The sequence below is a fragment of the Apus apus genome, chromosome 25, assembly GCF_020740795.1.
Source record: "Apus apus isolate bApuApu2 chromosome 25, bApuApu2.pri.cur, whole genome shotgun sequence".
Classification (NCBI taxonomy): domain Eukaryota; kingdom Metazoa; phylum Chordata; class Aves; order Apodiformes; family Apodidae; genus Apus; species Apus apus.
The window spans coordinates 4,692,820-4,718,489 of NC_067306.1; the positions used below are offsets into that span (position 1 = coordinate 4,692,820).

The 25,670-nt window shown below is 55.6% G+C and overlaps 3 protein-coding genes across 4 annotated transcripts; all 3 read left to right on the plus strand.

Annotated features, from left to right (window-relative positions):
• The first annotated feature begins 339 nt into the window (after positions 1-339).
• Positions 340-5,697, plus strand: CD79B (CD79b molecule). The gene is made up of 6 exons (XM_051640471.1): positions 340-406; positions 2,965-3,006; positions 3,759-4,070; positions 4,818-4,936; positions 5,225-5,266; positions 5,599-5,697. The coding sequence occupies exons 1-6, from the start codon at positions 340-342 to the stop codon at positions 5,695-5,697; spliced, it is 681 nt and encodes a 226-aa protein (XP_051496431.1).
• Positions 5,698-11,912: 6,215 nt separating this feature from the next.
• LOC127394468 (somatotropin) lies at positions 11,913-16,301 on the plus strand. Its single transcript, XM_051640472.1, has 5 exons — positions 11,913-11,968; positions 12,955-13,118; positions 13,806-13,919; positions 14,299-14,460; positions 16,009-16,301. Exons 1-5 carry the CDS (start codon positions 11,959-11,961, stop codon positions 16,207-16,209), a joined length of 651 nt encoding a protein of 216 aa, XP_051496432.1. The 5' UTR covers positions 11,913-11,958; the 3' UTR covers positions 16,210-16,301.
• Positions 16,302-16,418: 117 nt separating this feature from the next.
• RDM1 (RAD52 motif containing 1) lies at positions 16,419-24,526 on the plus strand. Of its 2 annotated transcripts, XM_051640447.1 has the most exons (8): positions 16,429-16,511; positions 17,384-17,629; positions 17,836-18,015; positions 19,097-19,219; positions 19,720-19,882; positions 20,875-20,973; positions 21,878-21,966; positions 24,257-24,526. In XM_051640447.1, the coding sequence occupies exons 2-8, from the start codon at positions 17,597-17,599 to the stop codon at positions 24,359-24,361; spliced, it is 792 nt and encodes a 263-aa protein (XP_051496407.1). In that variant the 5' UTR covers positions 16,429-16,511; positions 17,384-17,596; the 3' UTR covers positions 24,362-24,526. The 2 variants fall into 2 exon arrangements, with proteins under 2 accessions (XP_051496406.1, XP_051496407.1); XM_051640446.1 differs by lacking the exon at positions 17,384-17,629 and having other exon boundaries at positions 16,419-16,511.
• Positions 24,527-25,670: the final 1,144 nt, after the last annotated feature.

Genomic DNA, 25,670 nt, shown 5'->3' on the forward strand with positions numbered 1-25,670 from the left:
CCCTTGCCCTTCCCTGGACACGCTCCAGCCCCTCCATGTCCTCCTTGTCCCCAGGGGCCCAGAACTGACCCCAGCATTCCAGGTCTGGCAGAGCCCAGGGGGACGATGCCACCCTGACCAGCTCGGGGGCTCAGGCTGCCCCAGTGTCTGCACCACATTCAAAACCAGCCCCGAGGGGAAAGTCCCCCGGAGGAGGATTTACATGAGCAGGAAAGGGGCCGTCCCACCTGCAGCAGCAGCTTCGCCATTTTTAGGTTCGGAGCCCGAGTTGGCGGGAGCAGCTCTGGGGGGACTTGCTGGAGCAAGGGCTGGATGGTTCCTGGTCCTTGGCAGCGGGCAATGGCTGATCCCTGCAGGAGGCTCTGGCTGCTTCAGGCCAACCTCTGGCTGGTGGCCCTGGTGACAGGTAGGTGACAAACCCGGGCTCTGCCCAGAGCAACCAGAGGCAGCACCGGGCGACGCGCTGCGCCCCGGGGGGAACCAAAGCCCACCAGCCCGCAGGGAACTGACCCAGGGCTGAGTTCGAGCATCTCAGGTGGAAAACTTGGCTGCTTCCAGACCTGCTTGGGGCAGGAAAACCAGCCCTGGGTGCGGGGAGAGGAGCAGAGATGGGAGACCCGGGCTGAGCCTCCCCGGGAGCGCAGCCCCAGCGGGTCCGGCTGCGGCTGCAGGTGGCAGGAAAGAAAGGATGTTTGGGTTGGGTTTTTTTTAGCATTTCTTGCTCTCAGAAGCCTGAGGACAGGGCCAGCAGGTCGCTGAGGACACAGCCGAGCCATGCTCCTCTGCTCCGTGGGGTCGGGTGCCTGGGAGTGGAGGAAAAATGGGAGGAAAAAGCTTTTTGGGGTGATTTGTGGGCTCTGTGTGAACCCCCCTGGGCTGCTCCTTCTGGCTTCCCCACAAAGAAGCAGCAGCTGCACCCAGGGCACCCACCCTGGGCTGGGGAACCTTGTGCCCCTGGGAGAAAGAACACTTAAAGGGTTTACAAGGGTTTGGAGTGATGGGACAAGGGGGGGATGGTTTTAAGCTGGAAGAAAGGAGATCGAGGTGAGACATGAGGACAAATTCTTTGCTGTGAGGGTGGTGAGAGCCTGGCCCAGGTTGCCCAGGGAAGCTGTGGCTGCCCCATCCCTGGCAGTGTTGAAGGGCAGGTTGGATGGGGCTTGGAGCAGCCTGGGCTGGTGGGAGGTGTCCCTGCCCATGCAGGGGGTTGGATCGAGATGATCTTTAAGATCCCTTCCCACCCACACCAGTCTGGGGTTTGATGGTTTCTGCTGGGTGGCCTCCCGAGTCCAGCATGAGTTCGAGGTCACAAGGTTTCATCCTGGCTCTCATAGAGGCTTCGAGGGGGGACAGGGGCAGCTCAGCCCACCCATGACTGCATTAAAAACCTTGGCTTTGAGGGGTGTGAGGGCTTTCAGGGTGAGGGACCAGCCTGGTCTATGTTTAGAAACACCAATAAAACAGAGAGAGCAAAGCCCTGTGTCCTGGCTGGCTGGCAGGACCTCAGCCAGCAGGGACATGGACCCAAAGCACATCTCCCCATCTTGCTAAAAAAACAAAATGAGGCTGGAAGGGAGAGTTTGGCAGAGGAGATGTAGATGCTGGAGGTGACCAGGGCAGCACAGACCTACAGGAGACTCTGGGGCAGGGTGGGGAGCCAGGAGGTGCCAGCAGAGCTGCTGTCAGGGCAGTTAGGTCTGCAGGAGGGCAGCAAGACTCAGGGCAAAGCTCAGGCTGAGGAACTGAACCTTCCTCCTTCTTCTCAGGGGGGGAGTTTTGCAGCTGCCTCAAGGTGCTGGGAGGGGGTGCAGCCCCCACCACCCTGCCAGCTTCTCCTCCACACCCCCTGGAGGGGTTTGGCAAATATTCACCAGTGGCTGGAGCTGGGCACTGAAGCGGGGCAGTAAACAGGGCTGGGGCTTCCTGCCCAGCTGCAGCAAGAGGAACCGAGGCACAGGGGCACCCATGGGTGCTGGGGGGTCCCCAGCTCACCCCACTTCCTGCACTGCATGGCAGGTCCCCTGGCTCCATCCACCCCTTTTTTCCAGGGCAATGGGTGGTCCTGGGGTTTGAGAACCTCCCTGGCCAGCGCTGGGCTCCAAGCCCAGGGAAGCCCCAGCAGGAAGTGTTTCATAGAGTCATAGAATCATGGAATGGTTTGGGTTGGAAGGGACATTAAAGATCATCTAGATCCAACCCCCTGCATGGGCAGGGACACCTCCCACCAGCCCAGGCTGCTCCAAGCCCCATCCAACCTGCCCTTCAACACTGCCAGGGATGGGGCAGCCACAGCTTCCCTGGGCAACCTGGGCCAGGCTCTCACCACCCTCACAGGGAAGAATCTCCTCCTCATGTCTCACCTCCATCTCCCTCTTCCAGCCTAAAACCATCATCCCTTGTCTCATCCCTCCCTGCTCTTGTCCAAAGTCCCTCCCTATAGGCCCAGAAAATGGAAAGTGTAAATCAAGGGTGGGAGGGCTCTGACCCTGCCTGAAGGACACCAGCTGGGGTGGGGGTGGTTAACAGCAGGTTTCACTGGGATGTCAACCAGAAAGCAGCTTCGAGGAAAGTCAAGAGTTGGGATGGAAATGGAAGGGTTTGCACCCAACTCTCCACTGCTCCGTGTCCTCGGAGTGGGGCTCTGGTTGTTGCTCCCAAGCACCCCTTCCCAAACTGGGTGGGCACAAAGGACACACAGTCTGCTCCATCTCATGGGGGACATCCTACATGGGCTTGTCCTACATGGGTTTGTCTTACATGGACTTGTCCTACACAGGTTTGCCCCACATGGGTTTGTCCTACAGGGGTTTGTCCTACAAGAGTTTGACCTACATGGGCTTGTCCTTCATGGGTTTGTCCTACAGAGTATTGTCCTACATGGATTGGTTCTCCACAGGCTTGTCCAAAGAGGCTTGTCCTACACGAGCTCTTGGCCACTCTCAAGGCCCCTCTCCTGTCTTGCAGGTGGGATCTCAGCAGAAACCAACAGCACCGGGAACAGCACAGGTAACCAATCCCACCCATTTGGCTCTTCCCTACATGTGTCCCCAGGGTCCCTCCCAACCCCTTGGCTGTACCATGAAGGTGCTGGAGATGTTCCACCACCCACAGCCCTTCCCCACCACATAGGGGTGACCTCCTCCATGGCATTTCCCCAGCCCTCCATCTTCCTCTCCCTCTCCAAAGCTGGCTCCGTTTTGTCTTTCCAAAGAACACACACACGTTTCCTCTGGATCTGGATGGACCAGCCATGCCCTGGAACTGGGCCTTGTGCCATCCCCACCCACGGGGTGTTAAGCATGAGGGCTGCAACCCCAACTCACCAACTCTGGGGCCAAAAACGTGGGCAAAAAAGCAAAATACAGGACAATGTGAGAGATGTTGAGGTGTGAGAGAAGGTGGATGAGGACACAGGCTCCCTGGTTCGTGCCAGGACAGGCTGGAATCTGGGAGCTGGGACTAACAAACAGAGAGAGGTGGGAGCAGTAAAAAGAATCCAAGTGAAGCCATTCCCAGAGAAGACTGGGGTGTCCACTAAAAGCATGTCTGGACCAAAAGTCTCTTGATTTCTACCCCCAGAAGGTTCCCCAAAGCAAACCTGAATGATCAGAAGCCAAATAACCCATGGAAGTGGAAAGGTCTTGACTTGGGAGATGCTGGGGGGAAGGGGGCGGGGGGGTCTTGAGGGAGTGGCTTTTTTTCTGATGCTCCTCAGGTGCCAGGTCCTTGCTCAGCATCACCACCCTTGTCCCTGGCAGGTGGTGGGTGCCCCGTGGTGCACCAGCTGCCACGCTACGTGGCGGCCAAGAAGAACACGCCCGTCCACTTCATCTGCTACTCCCAGGACCCCCAGGGCATGCGGTGGTACAGGATGAAGAAGGACAGCCACGTCCTCCTTGAGCTGGACTTCGACACCTCCCGCTACAGCATTGAGAGGAAAGACAACCTGATTAACTTCACCATCTTCAGGGTCAACTACAGGGACAGCGGCATCTACTTCTGCGGCAGCAAGTACCGCTCGGGGCAGAAGCAGCAGCTGCACTCGTGCCCCACAGAGCTCAGGGTCGTGGGTGAGTGGGACCTCCCCAGCCTCCCTGCACCCAGGAGATGCTGCTTCTCCTTCTCTCAGCCTCAACCCCTCCACGGGAACCCCACATTGTGCTCCTACGCACCCACCTCTCCCCGTGCTGGTGGGACCGGAGAGTCATAGAACGGTTTGGGTTGAAGGGAACTTAAAGATCATCCAGATCCAACCCCCTGCATGGGCAGGGACACCTCCCACCAGCCCAGGCTGCTCCAAGCCCCATCCAACCTGCCCTTCAACACTGCCAGGGATGGGGCAGCCACAGCTTCCCTGGGCAACCTGGGCCAGGCTCTCACCACCCTCACACCAAAGAATTTCCTCCTCATGTCTCACCTAAACTTCCCCTCTTCCAGTTTTAATCCGTGACCCCTTGTCCATGACACCTTCAGACACATCAGTAGATGCTCCACGGCACAGCAGAGGTTTCTTTGCTCACTGCCAAGCAGCAGGACAACCCCCCAGTTTGCCCTGGCACATCCATCCTGCAGAACCACCTCCATCAGCCAGTGGTGGGTCCTGCCCAAGCATCTCATCCCAAAGCTGGTCCCTGATGCCAACCCCAGGGGCAGTTTGCAATGCCCTGGTCTCTCCCAAGGGGCAGGACATGTCACCCTGGTCCCTTCCATCCACTCTTGCTGACACACAGACCTGTGGCCATGCTGAGCCTGTCCCCATTCCTCGGGGTCTGGCACAGAGGGGGGACCTGAGGCTCTTCCCGTGCTGCTTCTCCCAGGTGACAGCAACATCCAGCAGATCAAGAACAGGAACACCCTGAAAGATGCCATCATCATCATCCAGTCCATCCTGCTGGTCATCTTCATCAGCGTCCCCACACTCGTCTTCCTAGATAAAGTAAGTGGCAGTGTCTCCAGCAGCAGGGATGTCCCCAGCTTCACCAGTGGGCTGGTCACAGTGGTGTCCTGCATCCCAGCAGGACACTGTAGGGATGGGGACAGGCAGGGACAGGGTTTGGGGCTGTTCCACTGGACTGTGGTGGCTGATGTGGGACCTGAGCATCTCAAGTGGGGTGTGGGGACTGCCTGGATTTGCCTGTGACCTGGGGGGACAAGGATGGGGACAGGGGGCAGAGGATCCTGATGGGTGCTGGTGACACCCAACCTGTGACTCTCCTCTCCATAGAGTGAAGACAAGCAAAGCCCAGAGGACGACCACACCTATGAGGTAATGCTGCATTTCTTCTAGAAATACCTTTGTAATGTCCACCTGAGCCTGAACCAACCTGGTTGGGTCCTTGCTGAGGGTCTCCAGGCACCACCAGGGCACCTTCCTCCCGGGTGCTGGTTGCACATCAACCATAAAGAGCTGCTGGTAAAACCAAACCAAGCTCTGAGCACATCCAGCATCCATCTCCTCCTCCTCCCCTCTCAGAAGCTGCCCCAGTCTCTGGGGACAGCCTGGAGATGGGACCCGTGGGAGGGTCCCCAGTGGGGGATGCACTGTGGCCAAATCCACGGACCCCTTCCCATGCCTCAACCTCCTCCTTCTCGGCGCAGGGCCTGGAGGTGGATCAGATGGCCACCTATGAGGACATCACTCCTTTCCGGGACATGAAGGCCAAGTGGACAGTGGGGGAACATCCAGGAGAGGAGTGAGGGGCCCTGCACCCACCACCAGGCTGGCAGGGCTCCCTGCCAGCACCCTGGCTCCTGCCATGGACCATGGCTCTGATGGATCCTGGGCCACCTCCAGCAGCCTCACGTGGAGCTCAGGTCCTGCTGCCCTTGGCTGCTGGCTTTGCCATGTCCAAGCTGTGCCCACCAAGGCTGCCCTGCCCCAGCTGTCACCCTCACCACCCTGCTGATGGACCCCTGAAGCCTACCTAGAAATTAGGAGCCACCTGCAGACCCCCCAGCACCAAACTGGCCCCAAATCCCCGGGCAGCCCCACACCAGGGTGCTCAGCTCCTGCGTGGTTAATGCAATGGAAGCACCAGGGCAGGTGGTGGGTCTCCTCCAGCCCCACCATCCCTGGGAAGGACAGGACCAGGCATGAACCCTCTCCATGCTGCAAGGACCCTCCTGGGCTGCAAGACCCCACTGCAGCCCTGGCAGAAGAGCCAAGGTGAGCAACACCACGTGGGTGCTACAAGAAGTGGATTTTGGGCCACTGTTTAGCTCTCCAGCCATGGATGTGTCCAGCAGGTCAAGCTGGCAGTTGTCTGAGATGGAAGATCCTCCAAAAGCACCTCTTGCTCCCCAAAGACTACAGAAAAAGCTGGGGAGACAGCTCTTCCCCAGAGGATCTTGCACAAGTCTTGCTCCTCCCCAGGCAAGAGCTGATCCATGTCACGGGGATGTCCCCTTGGTGAGGGACACTTGTGACCTCAGAACCTCTGGGAAAGATGTAAATTGTGGGACACCAATGTCTAACTGCTTTCTGAAGTCCTAATAAAGGTAATGGGTGAATTCACATTCTGCTCCATCCTAGAATCACAGAATCATAGAATCCTTTTGGCTGGAGAAGATCAAGCCCAACCCTTCCCCCAGCCCTGCCCAGGCCACCCCTGCCCCACGTCCCTCAGCACCATCTCCAGGGCTTGGAAACCCCTCCAGGGATGGGGACTCCCCTCCTGCCCTGGGCAGCCTGGGCCAGGCCCTGACAACCCTTGCCAGAGAGAAACTGTTCCCAAGCTCCAACCTAAATCCAGCCATGCTTAATCCAAGGGTGTCCCATAACCTAGATGCCAGGGTTGGTGGGATGTCCTGGAATAAGGAGCAGCTTTTCATGAGTCCAGATTAGCTAGAAACCAAACTTCACCTCGTCAGGGCCCCAAGCTCAGGCAGGGATGTAAAGCTGTGAGGAACCATGGGCTCTCCTGGAAGCCTGGCCAGCTCAACACGCTGGGTTTGGTGGGTTTGGTGGGACAAGGTGGGACAAGGATTGTGGGGCTGAAAGTCTGTCCCACCTCAGAGAGCCCAGGGCCCCTGTGACCCTGTAGGTTGTTCAGCCTGGAGAAGAGAAGGCTCCAGGGAGACCTGAGAGCACCTTCCAGTGCCTGAAGGGGCTCCAGGAAAGCTGGGGAGGGGCTTGGGACAAGGGCAGGGAGGGATGGGATGAGGGGGATGGATGAAAACTGGAAGAGGGAGATTGAGGTGAGACATGAGGAGGAAATTCTTTGCTGTGAGGGTGGTGAGAGCCTGGCCCAGGTTGCCCAGGGAAGCTGTGGCTGCCCCATCCCTGGCAGTGTTGAAGGGCAGGTTGGATGGGGCTTGGAGCAGCCTGGGCTGGTGGGAGGTGTCCCTGCCCAGGCAGGGGGGTTGGATCTAGATGATCTTTAAGGTCCCTTCCCACCCAAACCAGTCTCTGATTTCAAGCCCCAAGGAACAGACAGGGCTGCTCCACTTCCCAAAACAACCAGCAGAAAAGGGAGGGTGAAACCATGAGCAAACTGGGCTTTTCAGCAGGGAACAGGAGGGCTCTTGCTTCACAGGAACCCACCTCCATGGAGAACTCCAGTTCCACCTAAACAGCACAAAACCAGTTTGTTAAGGTCGATTTTTAATAGTTAAGCCAAGTCATCCCAAACTATTTGCACACACGTGTGTAAATGTTACTTAAACACGTCTTCCTTATAACATTGATTAATTGAAGAAAGGAGCATTCAGAGCAGGAGAAGTGACCTGACTGTTCCCACCTTCCACATCTGCCAGGACTCCAGGACTAGCAGAGCTCACCTCCCCCCGTGCCTTGTTTCCAGTTATTAAATGGAAGAGGAAGGCAAGTTTTCCAGCCTTCCCAGTTCCCAGCTGCTTTCTCAGCTCCGTGTAGAAAACTCCCTCCACTGCCCCAACCAAAGGATAAAAAAATGAGGAGCTTTTGCTGCTTGCACCTGGAGAGGACCCCCTGAGGTCACAAGCAGCTTCAGTGACCCCAGTTCCTCTCTGCTGCTTGGTTTTACACCAGGGGCTTGGCTTCCTTTGAAATGCCAAAAGCAAATAATCACACAGTCACAGGGTGTCAGGGGTTGGAAGGCACCTCTGAAGATCATCAGGTCCAACCCCCCTGCCAGAGCAGGACCCAAACTAGGGCAGGGCACTCAGAAAGGCATCCAGACAGGTCTGGAAAGTCTCCAGAGAAGGAGACTCCACAACCTCTCTGGGCAGCCTGTCCCAGGGCTCTGTCACCCTCACAGCAAAGAAGTTCTTCCTCATGTTGAGGTGGAACCTCCTGGGCTCCAGCTGGAACCCATTGCCCCTCGACCTATCACAGGGCACAAGTGACAAGATTAAATGAATGGATTAAAACTAGAAGAGGGAGATTGAGGTGAGACATGAGGAGGAAATTCTTTGCTGTGAGGGTGGTGAGAGCCTGGCCCAGGCTGCCCAGGGAAGCTGTGGCTGCCCCATCCCTGGCAGTGTTGAAGGGCAGGTTGGATGGGGCTTGGAGCAGCCTGGGCTGGTGGGAGGTGTCCCTGCCCATGCAGGGGGTTGGATCTAGATCATCTTTAAGGTCCCTTCCAACCCAAACCAGTCTGGGATTCTATGATTCACTGGTCACAGCTCAGCCATGGGCCTGGGTAGGTCTTCTCCACACACCCACCCCATGCTGGGGCTCAGGAGGACCCAGGGAGGGCACGGAAAGTTCCTTCACTTGTTTAGATGATGCTCGGGGTACGGTGGGTGCACACGGGACCACCCTGAAGAGAATGGAGGGGTTGGTTTCTTTCCTCTTTCTGAAGAAAACCAAAAAGGAACTTGTAAATTAGTCTGGTGCTGCTTTATGAGCTGCTCCTTTGGGGTACAAACACAGGTGTTGGAAACCAAGAAAAGCAGCAGGCTGGTATCTGAGCTGCTTTTGCAGCCGTGCCCGTGGGGCGTGCTGGCCCAGCCCAGCTCCTGCTCACACTCTGCCTGTTCCCTGCTGCTCCTGCCTGTTCCCTGCTGCTCCTGCCTGTTCCTTTCTGCTTCTGCCTGTTCCCTGCTGCTCCTGCCTGTTCCCTGCTGCTCCTGCCTGTTCCCTGCTGCTCTTGCCTGTTCCCTGCTGCTCCTGCCTGTTCCCTTCTGCTCCTGCCTGTTCCCTGCTGCTCCTGCCTGTTCCCTGCTGCTTCTGCCTGTTCCCTGCTGCTCCTGCCTGTTCCCTGCTGCTCCTGCCTGTTCCCTGCTGCTCCTGCCTCACTGCACCTCCAGAGAGGAGCAGGACAGACCTGGCCTGAGGGGCACGGCACAGCCTGGGTCATCCTGGCATCTCCAGGCTTGGCTGCAACGTGGAAAACGGGGATTGAGCACCACGCAAAGAGAGCCAGAGGAGCAGGGAGTGAGGGGCAGGACTCGGGTGTGAGGTGCCTGAGCAGAGGTGAAGGATACACAGCGTGGTGGGGTTGGGAGGGAGCTCTCGCCAGGGTGAGGTGTCACAGCCCTGGCAGGGGCAGGAGCTGCCCTGGAGGGCTCAGGCTGCATCTGCTGCTGATCTGAGACACAAAAAGAGGAGGGAGAAGGGGGGTGAGAGGCTGGGTGGGAAAAGCTGCCTTGGGTGGAGGCTGAGATGGGGCTGCAGGAGGTTCACAACAGCTTCTCTGCACGGGCACTGCCTGAGAGGACACGTGCTGCCCTCAGAGCTCTCCCTGGTCTCACAGGGAGTCTCCCAGCATCACCAGGTACAGACACAGAGTCACAGAGTGTCAGGGGTTGGAAGGGACCCCTGGAGATCACCCATCCAAGCCCTGCCAGAGCAGGATCCCCTAGAGCAGATCCCACAGGAACACATCCAGGAGGGTGGGAATGTCTCCAGGGATGGAGACTCCACCAGCTCCCTGGGCAGCCTGTCCCAGGGCTCTGCCACCCTCCCAGCAAAGAAGTTTGTCCTCATGTTCAGCTTGACCCTCCTGGGCTCCAGGTTGTGCCCATTGCCCCTTGTCCTGTCACTGGGCACCACTGGGAAGAGTCTGGCCCCATCCTCCTGCCACCCCCTGGAGATATTGATCAGCACTGAGCAGATCCCCCCTCAGCCTCCTCCTCTCCAGGCTCAACAGCCCCAGGCAGCATCTCAGTGCCCTGGGCTGGGGTGGCTGCTGCTCTGCTCCTCTCTGACAGATATTGACATATTTAAACACGATCTGGAGCATAAGAAAAAAAAAACAAACCACCCCCAGATGTTGCTGGCTATTGGGTGACAGAACACCTGATAGCTGCAGGACCCACTGTTCCCTTCCCTCTAGGGATTGACATTTACTCGGTGCCACCACCACGTCCCCAGGGAGCAAACACCCGGGGGCTTCTCGGAACAGACCTGCTCTCCCCACCATGGTTATTAACCAGCTCTTGCATCCTCTGCTCCAGCTGCCCCGAGGATGATGCTGCCTCTTGGAAACCAGAGCCAACTCAGGGCCCCAGGGAGTCAAATCACCAACCCCGAGCAGGTCCCTGAACCCTGGAGAACGTGGCCAGAAGGGGGTGGTTTGGGGCAATCTTAGTCTGCCCTGGGGAGGCCCCAGCTGGAGAACTGGGCCCAGTGCTGGGCTGCCCAGTTCCAGAAGGACAAGGAGCTGCTGGAGAGAGTCCAGCCCAGGGCACTGAGATGCTGAGGGGGCTGGAGCATCTGCCTGTGAGGAAAGGCTGGGAGAGCTGGGGCTGTTGAGCCTGGAGAGGAGGAGGCTGAGGGGGGATCTGCTCAGTGCTGATCAATATCTCCAGGGGGTGGCAGGAGGATGGGGCCAGACTCTTCCCAGTGGTGCCCAGGGACAGGACAAGGGGCAATGGGCACAAACTGGAGCCCAGGAGGGTCAAGCTGAACATGAGGACAAACTTCTTTGCTGTGAGGGTGGCAGAGCCCTGGGACAGGCTGCCCAGGGAGCTGGTGGAGTCTCCATCCCTGGAGACATTCCCACCCTCCTGGATGTGTTCCTGTGGGATCTGCTCTAGGGGATCCTGCTCTGGCAGGGCTTGGATGGATGATCTCCAGGGGTTCCTTCCAACCCCACCACTCTGTGATTCTGTGATAATCAGTGCCTTATGGGGAGGAAAAGTCCTTTAAGCCCCCTCTGGAGCTGCCCATCCCAGGTTCCATCTTGGTTTGCTCCAAAGCAGGGATAGCTGTGCTGTGACTTCTCCTCTTCCCCATCTCCCCTCTCTCTCCCTTCCACACCATTTCTCTGCTTAACCCAGAGATATTTCACATTTGCACCTCAGGCAAGAGCAGGAATCATAGAACCATAGAATCAGGAGGCTCAGGACCAGATCTTCTCCCAGCTGATGACAGAAGAAACCTCCTGGAGCTCTGGCAGCTGGATTTGCAGCTGGACAGGCTGGCACCCAAGGAGGCACCTTGGCTGTGCCATCTCTTTGTCACATCTAGGGCAAACCAGCCCACCAAAATGATGGGCTGAACTTGGGAAATGTTAGTAGAAATGGCAAGAAGAAACAGGATTCATCTGCCAACACCCACCCAGCTCTGTCCCCACTAACAACGAAGAGGAAAACATCCCACTTGCTTTGGGTCACAAGTCTCCCAGAGTGGCCACAAGTGACCAAGAAACCAGGTGGGTTTTCAACCCCCTGCAGCAAATTCCACCACGTGAAAAGCACTGATGTGAGTTGGGATGGGTCTTCCCATGATGATCAAACCTTGCTTTGCAACCAACAGCAGAGTGTGGCGAAATCTTCCAGCTCTGGTTCCATCCCTGGGCAACCAACCACCCCAACCTTTACATCTATGTATAAATGACTAATGATTAGGTAGCCCCACTCTGGGCACTCGTGCATTTATGCACAGAGAAGATACAGAGATGTTGTCGTGATCATCAACACACACATCCATTTTAAACAGACCCCTTTCCTATAAAAGGGGTGGCTCCACCAGCCTGGATGAAAGGAGGAAACTCACTGTCAAGCAACACCTGGACAACCCCCCGGGCAGAAATGGCTCCAGGTATTTTCCTTTCTGTTGGTTTCACAGGGTTGTCAGTGGTGCTGCATGCTCAGGGTGGTGGGAGATGGGGTGGGGTGGGACTCGGGTGGGCAACACATGCTCAGCACCAGCCCTAAATTACCATTAATTCAATGAAAAAGAATTCCTTTCCCTACAGTGGGACTTTCATCCATGAGCTGACTTAGTCTTTAGGCTAAACTGGGCAAGGAGAGGGTGGAGAAGGTGCAGAACAAAGGTTATAATCGTTATTACCAGCAGAAATGTTGGCAGGGATGTTAAAAACTTCTATTTCAAGCTTAAGATGGGGACCAGGAGGGTATCTAGTGCATATATCCAAGTCCTACAGGCTTTAGGCCGTTCCTCCACTGAAGGGTATTTAAGATGAACTTTGTGGTCCTCATAAGCACAGCTGGACAATTGTGTGAGATGGATGTCGAGGCTTGAAGACTTCTAGGCTTGACAAAGACCACCAAAGCCTACAGGTATGTGCCAGAGAGCAAAAGCAGCTGGTCACAGAACCATCAGCTCTCCTCCCAGCGAAGGCAGCAGATATTTCACCCAGCAGCACAGGGTCAAACCAGGCTGAGGTGAGGCCCTCCCAGGTCCTCACCTGGTACCCACCATCCCCTGCTTGCTCAGGCAGTGAAGAGTCCAAATGGCTCTCCTCACCAGGGCAAGGCCTGCAGAGGAACATCAGCATGTGCAGGAAACACACAGGGACACTCTGGTTTTCATGGAGCAGCAGTGACTCTTCAGCCAGACACTGCTTATAACACGGGGAGCATCTTGTAAGGGCACATGAAGTGAAAGGGGACAGGGTTTAATGTGATTTCAGGAGGGCTAAGCTCACCCAGAGCCCAAAGAGACGTTCAGGATGGTGAGTCCTCAGCCAGCACGGACAGAAGAGGCTGGAAATGCCCTCCCAGGTGCCACCAGCTTGCTCAGCACAGTCACTGCTAACACTTTTCCTCCTGGCGTTGTTGCAGGGTCATGGTTTCCTCCTCTCCTCATGGCTGTGATCACCCTGGCACTGCAGTGGCCCCAGGAAGCTGCCACCTTCCCAGCCATGCCCCTTTCCAACCTGTTTGCCAACGCGGTGCTGAGGGCTCAGCACCTTCACCTCCTGGCTGCTGAGACATACAAAGAGTTCGTAAGTGTCATGGCCTCCGGGCATCTCCTCCTCATCAGCTTGATGGTTTCAGGACCCTGCCACAGCTTCCCACCCCTGTAACCTCCTAGAACAGAGAGTTTTCAGTTGTTGGTGTCTCCTCCTCCAGCTCTCCATGAGGAGAAAGGGTCTGGGTAGGAGAGCAGAGGTTGAGTCCCATCAGCTGGGACCCTGTCTCCTCCTCACAGCTCTCTGGCCTGGCACAGTCACCTCCTCAGGGCCATTCCTGCCCGTGTCCAAACCTACCACACACGGGCAGAGAAACCTGGCTCTGAAGGCAGGCACTGGGAGATGCCCCAGATGACTTTCCTGTGACCATCACCTACAGCCCTGACCGGTTCCAAGTGCTTAAAACCACCCAGTTTCTGCTGCTGCCAGGAGCTGTCATGAGCTGCCACTTTGGTTTTGGGGGTCATCTACTCCTTGGGGTTCACCTCCTCCTTGGGAGAACCTGGTCCAAGTGGCTTTTCCCTTCACCTTAGCACTTGGCCTTAGTGAGAGGAAGACCCTCTAGGTCCAGAAGCTTCTGTGCCAACACACAAACTCCTGATCCTGCCAACCCTGTACAGGGACACCTCGGGTCTCCCCTTCATTTCTTGCCAAGAATGACCCCTCAGGACACCTTGGGGAAGTGTCTAGGGTCTGAGAGGTTTTGGGATGTCTCCACAGGAACGTACCTACATTCCAGAGGACCAAAGACACACCAACAAAAATTCCCAGGCATTTTGTTACTCCGAAACCATCCCTGCTCCCACAGGGAAGGATGATGCCCAGCAGAAATCGGTAAGACCTGCTTGAAGAGCCCAGCTGTGCTTCATTTCAGGAGCAGAGGGTTTCCACTTGTGAGCACTTCACTGCTTCATTCCTCCTCCCCCTTTTTTTCCCACTATTTAAACCCTGCATGAGGTGAGAAAGCCACTTCTGGGCTGTGTTATCAATCGTGTCTCTACCTCACAGACAAGAAAAGCTGAGCTGTGCGTGGGATGTGGGGCTGGATGTTGCTCCTCAGGGTGCAAACATGTCCATATCTGCTGAAGCTGCAGCAGAGGCACATCTCTGGGTCACCTCCAGCTGCTTCAGAGGGAGCAGGACACCCAGGGAGCTTGACCAGGCACTTCACCTGCACAGCCCTGACCTGACCTTTTCTTTTTCTTTCTCCCAGGACATGGAGCTGCTTCGGTTTTCGCTGGTGCTGATCCAATCCTGGCTGACCCCGGTGCAATACCTGAGCAAGGTGTTCACAAACAACCTGGTTTTTGGCACCTCAGACAGAGTGTATGAAAAACTAAAGGACCTGGAAGAAGGGATCCAGGCTCTGATGAGGGTAAGTTGCAGTTGCAGCATAATTACAGAGCAACTCCTAGATACAGTGCACTGAGCTCCTCCACCAGTTCCATGGGAAACCTTCCAGTTTCTACTCTGAAGCCCAGTAGCATCCTCAAGATAATGAGATCATTACTGAAGAGTAGAAGAAAACACATAACAAATATTACTAGCCCTGCCATAACCCTGTGGAGAACAGCAAGGACCAGGTAGATCACAACAGGCCCAGAGTCTTTGCAGCCCCAGCACCAAAGAATCCTCAAATCGGTTAAATCTGCTGGACAAAGAAGAGAAATTTTGCTCCATCTCCAGGCAAAATACTTGCCAGTGGAGGAAATTCTGCAAGGTTTGTAACCTGGCTTTAAGGAGCCACGAGGCTTGATGAAAACAACCCCAAGAAGTCTGTGCTCTGATGTTCCTCTCCTAGATGGATGCAGCACAGAGATAGTTGAGGGCTGGGGAGAGACCTTTGTCACAGGTTTCTTGTAATTTTTTGCTTTATTTTAAATCAAATTGCTCATTATCTGCCAGGGTCCCTTTTTGGTTATACTTACCCTGTAACTAAGTCTACGTGTCAGCATCATCATGTAGCTAGAGCTCTGAGACCTGTGGCAGTAAGAAATGAGTCTGGACAATTATTTACATCTTCTAGCATCTTAATAACCCTGAGTCAGACCCTGGGAGTACACAGAGATCTCCTGTCCTGACACTTCAGCTGCAATAAGTAGGTACATGTATCAGTGATATTTCAAGGTTTTTGATCTAGGTCACACAGAGGAAGATCTCAACTCCTGGAAAGGAGGTTGGAGCCAGGGGGGTCGGGCTCTGCTCCCCAGGAACAAGTGACAGGAGCAGAGGAACTGGCCTCAAGTTGTGCCAGGGGAGGCTGAGGTTGGAGCTTGGGAACAGTTTCTCCCTGGCAAGGGTTGTCAGGGCCTGGCCCAGGCTGCCCAGGGCAGGGGGGGGAGTCCCCATCCCTGGAGGGGTTTCCAAGCCCTGGAGATGGTGCTGAGGGACATGGGGCAGGGGTGGCCTGGGCAGGGCTGGGGAAGGGTTGGGCTGGATGATCTTCAAGGTCCTTTCCAAGCCAAATCGATCCCATGACTTGCATGTGCCCAGGCACTGGGGAACAGCAGACAGCAACTAGACAAATTATCCCATTTTATTCATTCATGACACCGTTTAACTTCCCCAAAACCAGCCTGTCCCTGTGCCAGCGGGAGGGCAGGGCAGGGCAGGGCTCTGCTCCGGGTGCACACCCCTCGGGCCTGGATTAAGAGCTTTGCTCACTGGGGAAGCAGGAGAAGAGGGATTTATTTGCCCGGTTCTCTACCTCCTTGGCAGGACAGCTCCAGGGAGACCCTGCAACTTTCCCCTTAAGACCCCCAAAAGTCACACCCCTCCCTGCCCGCTCTTGCTCCCTTCTCACTGCTCGCTCTTGCAAACACCCTGTGTCTGAAACACGGCGAAGAGGGGCAGCCCAGCTGGCCAGGAGCCTCCCCCAGGGCTCTCCTGGAAGCTGCTCATCTCCAACACCTTCCCCTGGCAGGAGCTGGAGGACCGGAGCCCGCGGGGTCCCCAGGTCCTCAAACCCACCTACGACAGATTCGACCTCCACCCGCGCACCGAGGATGCCCTGCAGAAGAACTACGGCTTGCTCTCCTGCTTCAAGAAGGACCTGCACAAGGTGGAGACCTATCTGAAGGTGATGAAGTGCCGGCGCTACGGGGAGGGAAACTGCCCCGTCTGATGCCCCCCACCCACCCCAGGACACCCCAAAACCCGCCCCGGCCGCCCCGCTCCTTGTAACGAGAACTGGAGAATAAACCTGCTGCCTGCCCACCCGGCTGTGGTTTTTGGGCTGGGGGGAGGGAGGTGTGGGGGTGATGGGGGTGGGGTTTGGGGGTGTTTTCCTGGCAGCCGGGGGAGGGGAAGGGCGGGGAGGGAGGAGGAGCGAGGTGCGGGATGGCGGAGGTGCTGGGGTTCCGGGAGCCCGTCGGGGCGGAGCGGGCTGTGCTGGTCTGGGGGCTGGAGCCGGGGCCGGGGCTGGAGGTGAGGAGGGGGGAGCGGGGTCCTGCCCGGGAATGAGGGAACCGGGATCCTGCCCGGGATTGAGGAGAGAGGACCGGGATCCTACCCGGGAATGAGGAGGGGGGAGCGGGATCCTGCCCGGGAATGAGGAGGGGGGAGCGGGATCCTGCCCGGGAATGAGGAGGGGGAACTGGGATCTTTCCCAGGAATGAGGGAACCGGGATATACCCGGGAATGAGGACAGGGAACCGGGATCTTTCCCAGGAATGAGGGAACCGGGATATACCCGGGGCTGAGGAGAGGGAACCGGGATCCTGCCCGGGAATGAGGGAACTGGGATATACCCGGGAATGAGGAGAGGGGGCTGGAATGAGGAGGGAGGACCTGGATCTTTCCCTGGGTTGAGGAGAGGGGACCTGGATCCTGCCCGGGAATGAGGGAACCGGGATATACCCGGGAATGAGGAGAGAGGACCTGGATCTGGATCTTTCCCGGGATTGAGGAGAGGGAACTGGGATCTTTCCCGGGTTTGAGGGAACCAGGATATACCCGGGAATGAGGAGAGAGGACCTGGACCTTTCCTGGGATTGAGGAGAGGGAACCTGAACCCTTCCCAGCACCAGGAGCCTCCAGGCTTGGGGAGCAGGACGGGGATCCCCCTGGGGCTGAGACCCCTCAGTGTCCCTCCCTGAAACTCAGGCCCATCTGTGCCAAGGGCTTCACCTGGGGCTTCATCTAGTTTTAAATCGCTCCTTTCTCTTTTTTTGTGTTGTTTTAATCACTTTTTGGTTTCCCTGAGGCGTGCTGCATGCAGGGCAGCCCCGAAGGGATGTCAGGCCACCCCGGGGGGATTTCTGCCCCATTCCCAGGGCCGGTTGTTCTGTCTTGCACAGCAAAACTGCAGAGAGCAGCGAGAGGTGGAAGAGCTGGAATAAAAACACCTTGACTTTGCCTGCAGAACACAGCTCATGTTTCCCTGAAAGCTCTGGTGAAGCAGCGTGCCCACCTGGAGCGGGATGGCCGAGAGCAAGAGGCATGTGGGGGGACAGAAAATCCCACGTCTGGCTTTGCTCTCCTTCCATGCACAGGCTGGATGAGAAAGGGAGATGAGATGTCCTCAGGGCCAGAGGTCCACCCAGGTTGAACTTATTTTTATGACTACTCCTCTTCAGTCTCATTATTCCAGGGTTTATTCCTGTTAAACAGCACTAAAACCTTCCTTGTTTTCTAGGTAACTAGGTCTGGTGAGTAGCTCTCTCTGCTCCTGTTTCTCAGCCCCTGGAGAACCTATAGATGTTTCAAAAGATCCTTTTTTTCCTCTTTTTTTTTGTTTCTCCCCCCTCAGCATTCCCTGTTTTCAGCCTTTTCCAAGTTTGGGCCCCTCTACTCCGTGCGGGCGCACAGGAACGCTGCCGTGGCTGGGCCTGGCTCTTATGCCATCATCAAGTTTTATTCAGCTGGAGATGCCAGCAGAGCCCAGCGTGCCTGCCACGGGCAGAGCCTGTTTCAGAAATCTCCCTTGAAGGTAAGAGAAGCAGCTCCAGGACTTGGCCCCGTGACCTCCAGCAGAAATATTCGTTGATCTCAGGGATGCTCCTTGTGCAGAAAGGCTGCTCGCCTGTGGCTGAGAGATAGCACCGTGGGGACATCCCCCAGGGCTGGCTGCAGTAGAGCCATAGACTCCTTTTGGTTGGAGAAGACCTTCAAGATCATCCAACCCAACCCTTCCCCCAGCCCTGCCCAGGCCACCCCTGCCCCATGTCCCTCAGCACCATCTCCAGGGCTTGGAAACCCCTCCAGGGATGGGGACTCCCCCCCTGCCCTGGGCAGCCTGGGCCAGGCCCTGACAACCCTTGCCAGGGAGAAACTGTTCCCAAGCTCCAACCTCAGCCTCCCCTGGCACAACTTGAGGCCGGTTCCTCTGCTCCTGTCACTTGTTCCTGGGGAGCAGAGCCCGACCCCCCTGGCTCCAACCTCCTCTCAGGCAGCTGCAGAGCCAGCAGGTCTCCCCTCACCTCCTTGTCTCCAGGCTGGACACCCCCAGCTCCCTCAGCTGCTCCTCCTCACCCTTGTGCTCCAGCCCCTTCCCCAGCTCCCTTGCCCTTCCCTGGACACGCTCCAGCCCCTCCATGTCCTTCTTGTCCCCAGGGGCCCAGAACTGACCCCAGCATTCCAGGTCTGGCCCCACCAGTGCCAGCACAGGGGATGATCCCTGCCCTGCTCCTGCTGGCCACACCACGCCTGGTACCAGCCAGGATGCTGTGGCTTTCTTGGCCACCTGGGCACAGCCTGGATCACATCCAGCTGCTGTCAACCAGCACCCCCAGGTCCTTTTCCCCTGGGCACTTCCCAGCTACTCTTCCCCAATCCTGGAGCGTTGCCTGGGGTTGGTGTGACCCAAGTGAGTAGAACATCACATCCCTCCTCTAGAAGAATTTGCAGGGCTTGATCTCGGGTAAAAAAATATTTTAACACATCTCGGAAGCACCCATGTGGTCATAGGGCATAGGTCACCTTCAGGTGACTCCCCTGGAGGTTTCAGTGTGTCTGCAGTGGGAACCTCCCAAGCAAGTCCTGGCTAACCAGGGTTCTTCTTTCCTGGACAGGTTTGTGTTTGCACCAAGCAGAAAGGTTTTCAGCAACAAGCTCTTGCTCTCAACAGCAACAAGTGCCAGGAGTTGGCCAACCACTACCTTGGCTTCAACGGCTGGTCCAGTCGCATCATCACAGTAAGGGACCCTTTATATTCACCTGCCATCCTTGCTTGACCTCTTCTTCATTAAAGTGGATGGTGGAATAAGAAGAAATGTCCTCAGATCAGCAAGTACTAGCTTGCTGCAGGAGCTGTGGTTTAGACCGTAAATGGGGCGTTTTGAAAGCCTGGGGAGAGAAGGTTGTGATGGGTGAGGGCACTGGCTGGGCTTGTGTTAATAAAAATGGAGGGGGTGGGATGAAAGCAGTGCCAGGGCCTGGCAGCAGTCAGAGATCCTAGTATCATTTAGGTTGGAAAACACCTTGAAGATCATCCAGCCCAACCCTTCCCCAGCCCTGCCCAGGCCACCTATGATATTTCTAAAATAGGGTCAGAACAGTCAAGATCTCTGCTCTGCCTCCTCCACCTGCTTCTGCCTCCAAGTCACACCACGGAGCAGGGGCCACCCGGGCGTGGTGGCCGTAACATCCCCTTCCTCTTTAATCAAAATGAATGACCTGTTGGTGTTCCCGACAGCTGCAGAACGTGTCTGGCTTTGATTGTGAGGATGAGGGACTGGGAGAGCCCTTGCAGAAGCCACCTGTGAAGTACCTGTGTGCTGCAGAGGTGACCCTGCCCCACCACGGGCTCCGCACCAGGGGAGCTGCCCTCGGCGAGGCAGAAGTAGAAGACACTGGAGGTACCTTCTGGTTGCAGGTTTCCCAGGCACTGGGCAGTCTGGCTTTTGTGGCTCTGGAAGGGTATCTGAACGTAGCTAGAGGCAAGGATCTGTGCAGAGCCTTGGGAGCTGCTCTGCAGCACGGGATTACTCTGCCCTGGTGAGGCCACGTCTGGAGTGTTGTGTCCAGTTCTGGGCTCCCCAGTTCAAGAGGGACAGGGATTGACTGGAATGAGTCCAGCTGGGGCTATGAGGATGATGAAGGGACTGGAACATGTCATACAAGGAAAGGCTGGGAGACCTGGGGCTGGTTAGTCTTGAGGAGACTAAGAGGGGACCTGATGAATGTCTATAAATAGCTGAAGGGGGGTGTCAGGAATGGGCCAGTCTCTGTTCAGTGGTGCCTGTGACAGGACGAGGGGAAACGGCACCAAGTGACAACACAGGAAGTTCCACCTCAATATGAGGAGAAACTTCTTTCCTGAGGGTGACAGAGCCCTGGGACAGGCTGCCCAGAGAGGCTGTGGAGTCTCTTTCTCTGGAGACTTTCAAGACCCATCTGGACACGTTCCTGTGTGACCTGCCCCAGGTGTTCCTGCTGCAGCTGGGGGGTTGGACTTGATGATCTTCAGAGGTCCCTTCCAACCCCTCTGATTCTATGATCCTGAGCATGTCTCCTCCCTCCCTGCTTCACACCAGCATCACTTCCCTGCCCTCTGTTCTCTCCCTCTCACCTGCAGAGTTACTCATTCCCCACCACAGCCACACCTGCTGTGACCATGGCTGTCCCACTGTCACAGCTCAGGTGCCAGCAGAGCTCTCAGCTGCCTGCAGCCCCAGGCAGGGTCCCAGCAGGGCTGAGGCTCCTGTGCTGCTGCCACACGAAGCCCCTGAGGGTGCTGCTTCAACTCCCAAAACACAAGCAGCTTTCCTGGCAGATCTGGGGGGTTGGGTTACGTTTCTGAGCTCCATGTGCAGTGTCACCTCAAGAACATCCTGCCTGTTGTCTTCAGATCCTCTCGGGCTGGTCACAGCCTCAAGAAGAGCTCAGAAACTTGCTGTGGGGAAGGCTTTGTCTAGTGCCTTTCAGAAGATCCTCCTCATCATCTTAGGTAAGGGCTATTTTGGTATTAAACACTGGGGTGTTTGGGCTGATGATACCACTTTTGTGACTGTTGGTATGAATTCTTTGAGCTTTTCTTGGGATTCATGGAGGCTTTTGGGGTCTCAGGCAAAATCTAACCTGTGTCGTGGTCTGTAATGATGTGACCCCAGGAGCTGTGTGAGTGAAGGGAAAATCCACCAGGAGGTCTGATTGATTTATTAAGTTCTTGAAAGGCCAAATTCCAAGAATGTAAACCCTGGCAGGAAGAACTGAATGGGGATGTGAGGAAGTTCTGGTTCCAGGGGGAACAGGAACTGAACAGCAGCAATTTGCACTTTCCTGTCCTGGTTCCAAGCCAACCAGGTGCCTCCTACCAAGCATCTTGTGACCTCACCTCTTCCTACAAACCCTGCCATGGTGTCCCTGCCCATGCAGGGGGAGTGGAACTCGATGGTCTTTAAGGCCCTTTCCAACCCAAACCAGTCTGGGATTCAAAGGTCCATCCATGCCCCACTGTTGTGTTCAGTGTTGAATCTTTGTGGCTACCATCTCCTGTCAGTTGTTGGGTTATCAGGTGGTATCAGAGGACTTCAGTGCTTATCAGGACAGACCCTGATGAGATCAGGTCACTGTCACTATCATCATTTTACAGAGAGGGGCCTTTTCACCTGCCATGTTCTTCCCCTGGATCCTTTCAGGTGTTCTTTCTACAAGTGGGTCTCTGGGGCCATTTAGTAAGAGCCACTGGAGCCAGAGAAAGCAGCAGAGTCATTCAGACCAACCCACCACTCCCTCTGAAAGCAGCTGGGGAGCAGAATTGTCCCATCTGGAGCTCAGGCTGTGCTTGTTGTCAATACCCAGGGTCAGAACCAACCATGTTTCTGGTTGTTTCTTCTGTGTGCTTGTTTCAGAGAATGGGAAAGTGGCTGTGGAGTACAATTCCACCCAGGAGGAGCTCACAGACTCTTTACCAGAAGAGGAGCTGAAGGGGCTTCTTCAGGTAACACCAGGGAATATTTAGCTTTTGCTTAGGACCTGTGGGTTCCCTCTAGGGACTGGAGATAGAGCTGTTAACTGATCAGCCTCTGACACCCTCCTCTTCTGCAGCAATCAACTCAAATCCCAGGAATTACCCACATCTTGGGAGTTGTACAGCACACTAGGGTTTAAAAACTCCTAGGGTTGGGGGGTTTTTTTTTGTATCTTTGTGCAGAAATGAGTGTCTATTTTAGATGGCACAGGGAAATGAGGAGTTTGGGGCCAGGGTTGTTCTGGTGCAGGTTGACAAGTCTGACACGTGACAGTGCCCAGGCTTGTGCTTCAGAGAATCTGTGGGAGTGGAAAGCCTGGAAAAATCAGAGGAGGTTAAATCAAATGATTTGATTTCTTAAATAAACACAAGTAAAAAAGAAATAGATAAAAAGAAATAAAATCAAACAAAACTCCCCATCCAGAAATGCACTTCAGAGACATATCCTTACCCCAGAGGGAAGGGTTGTGACAAGCTTTGGTGGAATCCCTGGAGGAAGCTGTGGGATCTGGTGGCATGTCCTGACAAGCCAGCCTCAGGCTCACATGGTGCCTCAGCCCTGAGCAGCCTCTCCCTCCTCCCCCAGTTTTCCTGGAGGAAATATCTGACAAACCTTGTGACAGATCATTCCCTTCGTTGGCACTGAGTCACCTCGTGTCCACAGGCAGGGCTGTATCATGGAATCATGGAATCATGGAATGGTTTGGGTGGGAAGGGACCTTAAAGATCATCCAGTCCCACCCCTGCATGGGCAGGGACACCTCCCACCAGCCCAGGCTGCTCCAAGCTCCATCCAACCTGCCCTTCAACACTGCCAGGGATGGGGCAGCCACAGCTTCCCTGGGCAACCTGGGCCAGGCTCTCACCACCCTCACAGCAAAGAATTTCCTCCTCATGTCTCACCTCAATCTCCCTCTCCCAGTTTTCATCCATCCCCCTCATCCCATCCCTCCCTGCCCTTGTCCCATACCCCTCCCCAGCTTTCCTGGAGCCCCTTCAGGCACTGGAAGCTGCTCTAAGGTCTCCCTGGAGCCTTCTCTTCTCCAGGCTGAACACCCCAACTCTCCCAGCCTGGCTCCAGAGCCCTGTCTCCCAAGTCCCTCCCCAGCTTTCCTGGAGCCCCTTCAGTGATCAGAAGGCCACTGTGAGGTGTTCCTGTCTTACTGAAGAGGAGCAGTAGAACAGGAATGTGTTGGTGTGCCAAGTAACCTGCACCAGATACGACATTTCTTCTGCTTTGCTCTCCCTCCGTACAGCCCCTGCTCTCTGGCCTCTGTTAAACCCACAGAGAACTGACCTCACGTGCTGTGACCAGAAGAGAAGTGAGCAGCAAAGACAAACTGAAAGCTTCTCAAACCTCTAGTTCCCAGAAGAACCATCCTCACCTCCCCTGCCCTCTCACTTCCCCTGCCATGCCTGTGGGAGATAACTCAGCTCTCTCCCCACAAGGCACCTGCCAGCCTGGGAGGGAGAGAAGCAAGACAGGAATTGGGAAGGATTTGTTTGGGAGAATTGCTGAGTGTCCTCTTTGTTTAGTCTAGAGAAGAGGAGGGTGAGGGGAGACCTTATTGCTCCCCACAGCTGCCTGGCAGGAGGTTGTACTGAGGTGGGGATTGATCTCTTTACCCATGTAACTGGTGGTAGGATGAGAGGAAATGGCCTCAAGTTGTGCCAGGGGAGGTTCAGATTGGATCTTGGGAACAATTTCTTCCTGAAAACAGTTGTCAGGCCCTGGCCCAGGCTGCCCAGGGCAGGGGGGGAGTCCCCATCCCTGGAGGGGTCCAAAAAACATCTGGATGTGGCACTTCAGGACATGGTTTAGTGGGCACGGTGGGGTTGGGTTGAGGGTTGGACTTGATGATCTCAGAGGTCTTTTCCAACCTTCATGATTCCATGATTCTATGATTGCCTTGTGATGTCAGTCAGTCTTTCCAAACCAGAAATGTTCCAGAGTTAGTAAATTCCAGGCAATCATGGAATAGTTTGGGTTGAAAAGGACCTTAAAGCTCACCCAGTCCCAACCCCTGCATGGGCAGGGACACCTCCCACCAGCCCAGGTTGCTCCAAGCCCCATCCAACCTGCCCTTCAACACTGCCAGGGATGGGGCAGCCACAGCTTCCCTGGGCAACCTGGGCCAGGCTCTCCCCACCCTCTCACCAAAAGCTTCTGTGTGTGGTAAGATTGTACTTCCCAGGTGCAGAGGGATGAAGCCAAAATACATTGTAAAGAAAGACATTTCCTCTTGGTTTCTCTTCCCAGGTCAATGAATTGTCCTTGGAGCAGTTTGACCTCAAAGAAGAAGAAGTCTTGTCTGACCTCAGTTGGGATGATGAGCTCCCTAGCCTGGAGATGCCACCTAATTAGTGCAGCTCTGCCTTCACATCACTTCCCAAAGTTCTGCAGTGTTTGATGAGGAATGGAAATGAACCCTCTGTGTGTCACGGCCAGTGTTTGCTTTTGCTCCAAACACAGAAGAACAAAAGAAAGAAATGGGCAATAAAGCCAGTGGTGCTAAATTAAGCCCCCAAATATGTGCTGTTTTTAGAGGGGAAGTGTTTTCCTGTCAACTTATCCAGGTCAGTTATATATGGAAGCCAGCTTAGCTGCAGGGTTGTTATTTAGGCAGCACAACAGATGTTTGAAGTACTTCTGGAAAAATGAAAAGGAATCAACCCTTCCTGCAAGAGCCTGAAGATCAGGATTGCTCTGATTTTCAGGAGAAAGCTGGAGGTGGCAGAAGGAGATGTCACCAGCAGGAGTAGCTGTGGGACTTAGACATCTGCACAGGAGCAGAGAGTGTTATGAAGGTGATGAGAGGGCTGGAGCAGCTCTGCTCTGGAGCCAGGCTGGGAGAGTTGGGGTGTTCAGCCTGGAGAAGAGAAGGCTCCAGGGAGACCTTAGAGCACCTTCCAGGGCCTGAAGGGGCTCCAGGAAAGCTGGGGAGGGACTTGGGACAAGGGCAGGGAGGGATGGGATGAGGGGGATGGATGGAAACTGGAAGAGGGAGATTGAGGTGAGACATGAGGAGGAAATTCTTCCCTGTGAGAGTGGGGAGACCCTGGCCCAGGTTGCCCAGGGAAGCTGTGGCTGCCCCATCCCTGGCAGTGTTGAAGGGCAGGTTGGATGGGGCTTGGAGCAGCCTGGGCTGGTGGGAGGTGTCCCTGCCCATGCAGGGGGGTTGGATCTAGATGATCTTTGAGGTCCCTTCCAACCCAAACCAGTCTGGGATTCTATTAAATGTCTTCTCAAGAAAAAAAGCCTGAGTCTTGTACCAACGTGTTGGACCCCGTGGGTTACACCCCAGCCCCGAGTAGCTGGGACATGGTCGGGATGTCAAGCAAGGGCTTTTTTAACAGCTTTTTCATTAAACAAAGGGAGGTTTTGTAACTGTGCCGTGGAGGAATCTCAGAAGCAGCACAAGCAACGGGCAGGGGCAGCAGGAGGGGGTGTGTGTGTGGTGAGAGAGAATGTTTATTTGACAACACATCCCTGCTCTTGATTTTTTCACCTCTGTCCTTGGATAAAAAAAAATAAAAGATGAGGGGAACAGGGCAGAGCTCAGGGAAGAGCCAGAGGGATGTCTTGGGATCCCTCTTGCCACGAGGGGCCTGGGGGCTGCTGGATTTGACTGAGAAGAGAGGAAAAGGGGGAGTTAGGTGTGAGAAACGTCTGT

Bases quoted from the DNA above. Each gene is read 5' to 3' on its own strand.
- CD79B (XM_051640471.1), top strand. From the start codon at position 340: ATGGCTGATCCCTGCAGGAGGCTCTGGCTGCTTCAGGCCAACCTCTGG. The intron at 407-2,964 runs GTAGGTGACAAA...CCTGTCTTGCAG, and splicing joins GCTGGTGGCCCTGGTGACAG to GTGGGATCTCAGCAGAAACC. The intron at 3,007-3,758 runs GTAACCAATCCC...TGTCCCTGGCAG, and splicing joins CAGCACCGGGAACAGCACAG to GTGGTGGGTGCCCCGTGGTG.
- LOC127394468 (XM_051640472.1), top strand. The intron at 13,119-13,805 runs GTAAGTGTCATG...ATGTCTCCACAG, and splicing joins CTGAGACATACAAAGAGTTC to GAACGTACCTACATTCCAGA. The intron at 13,920-14,298 runs GTAAGACCTGCT...TCTTTCTCCCAG, and splicing joins ATGATGCCCAGCAGAAATCG to GACATGGAGCTGCTTCGGTT.
- RDM1 (XM_051640446.1), top strand. From the start codon at position 16,425: ATGGCGGAGGTGCTGGGGTTCCGGGAGCCCGTCGGGGCGGAGCGGGCT. The intron at 19,220-19,719 runs GTAAGGGACCCT...TGTTCCCGACAG, and splicing joins GGTCCAGTCGCATCATCACA to CTGCAGAACGTGTCTGGCTT. The intron at 20,974-21,877 runs GTAAGGGCTATT...TGCTTGTTTCAG, and splicing joins GATCCTCCTCATCATCTTAG to AGAATGGGAAAGTGGCTGTG.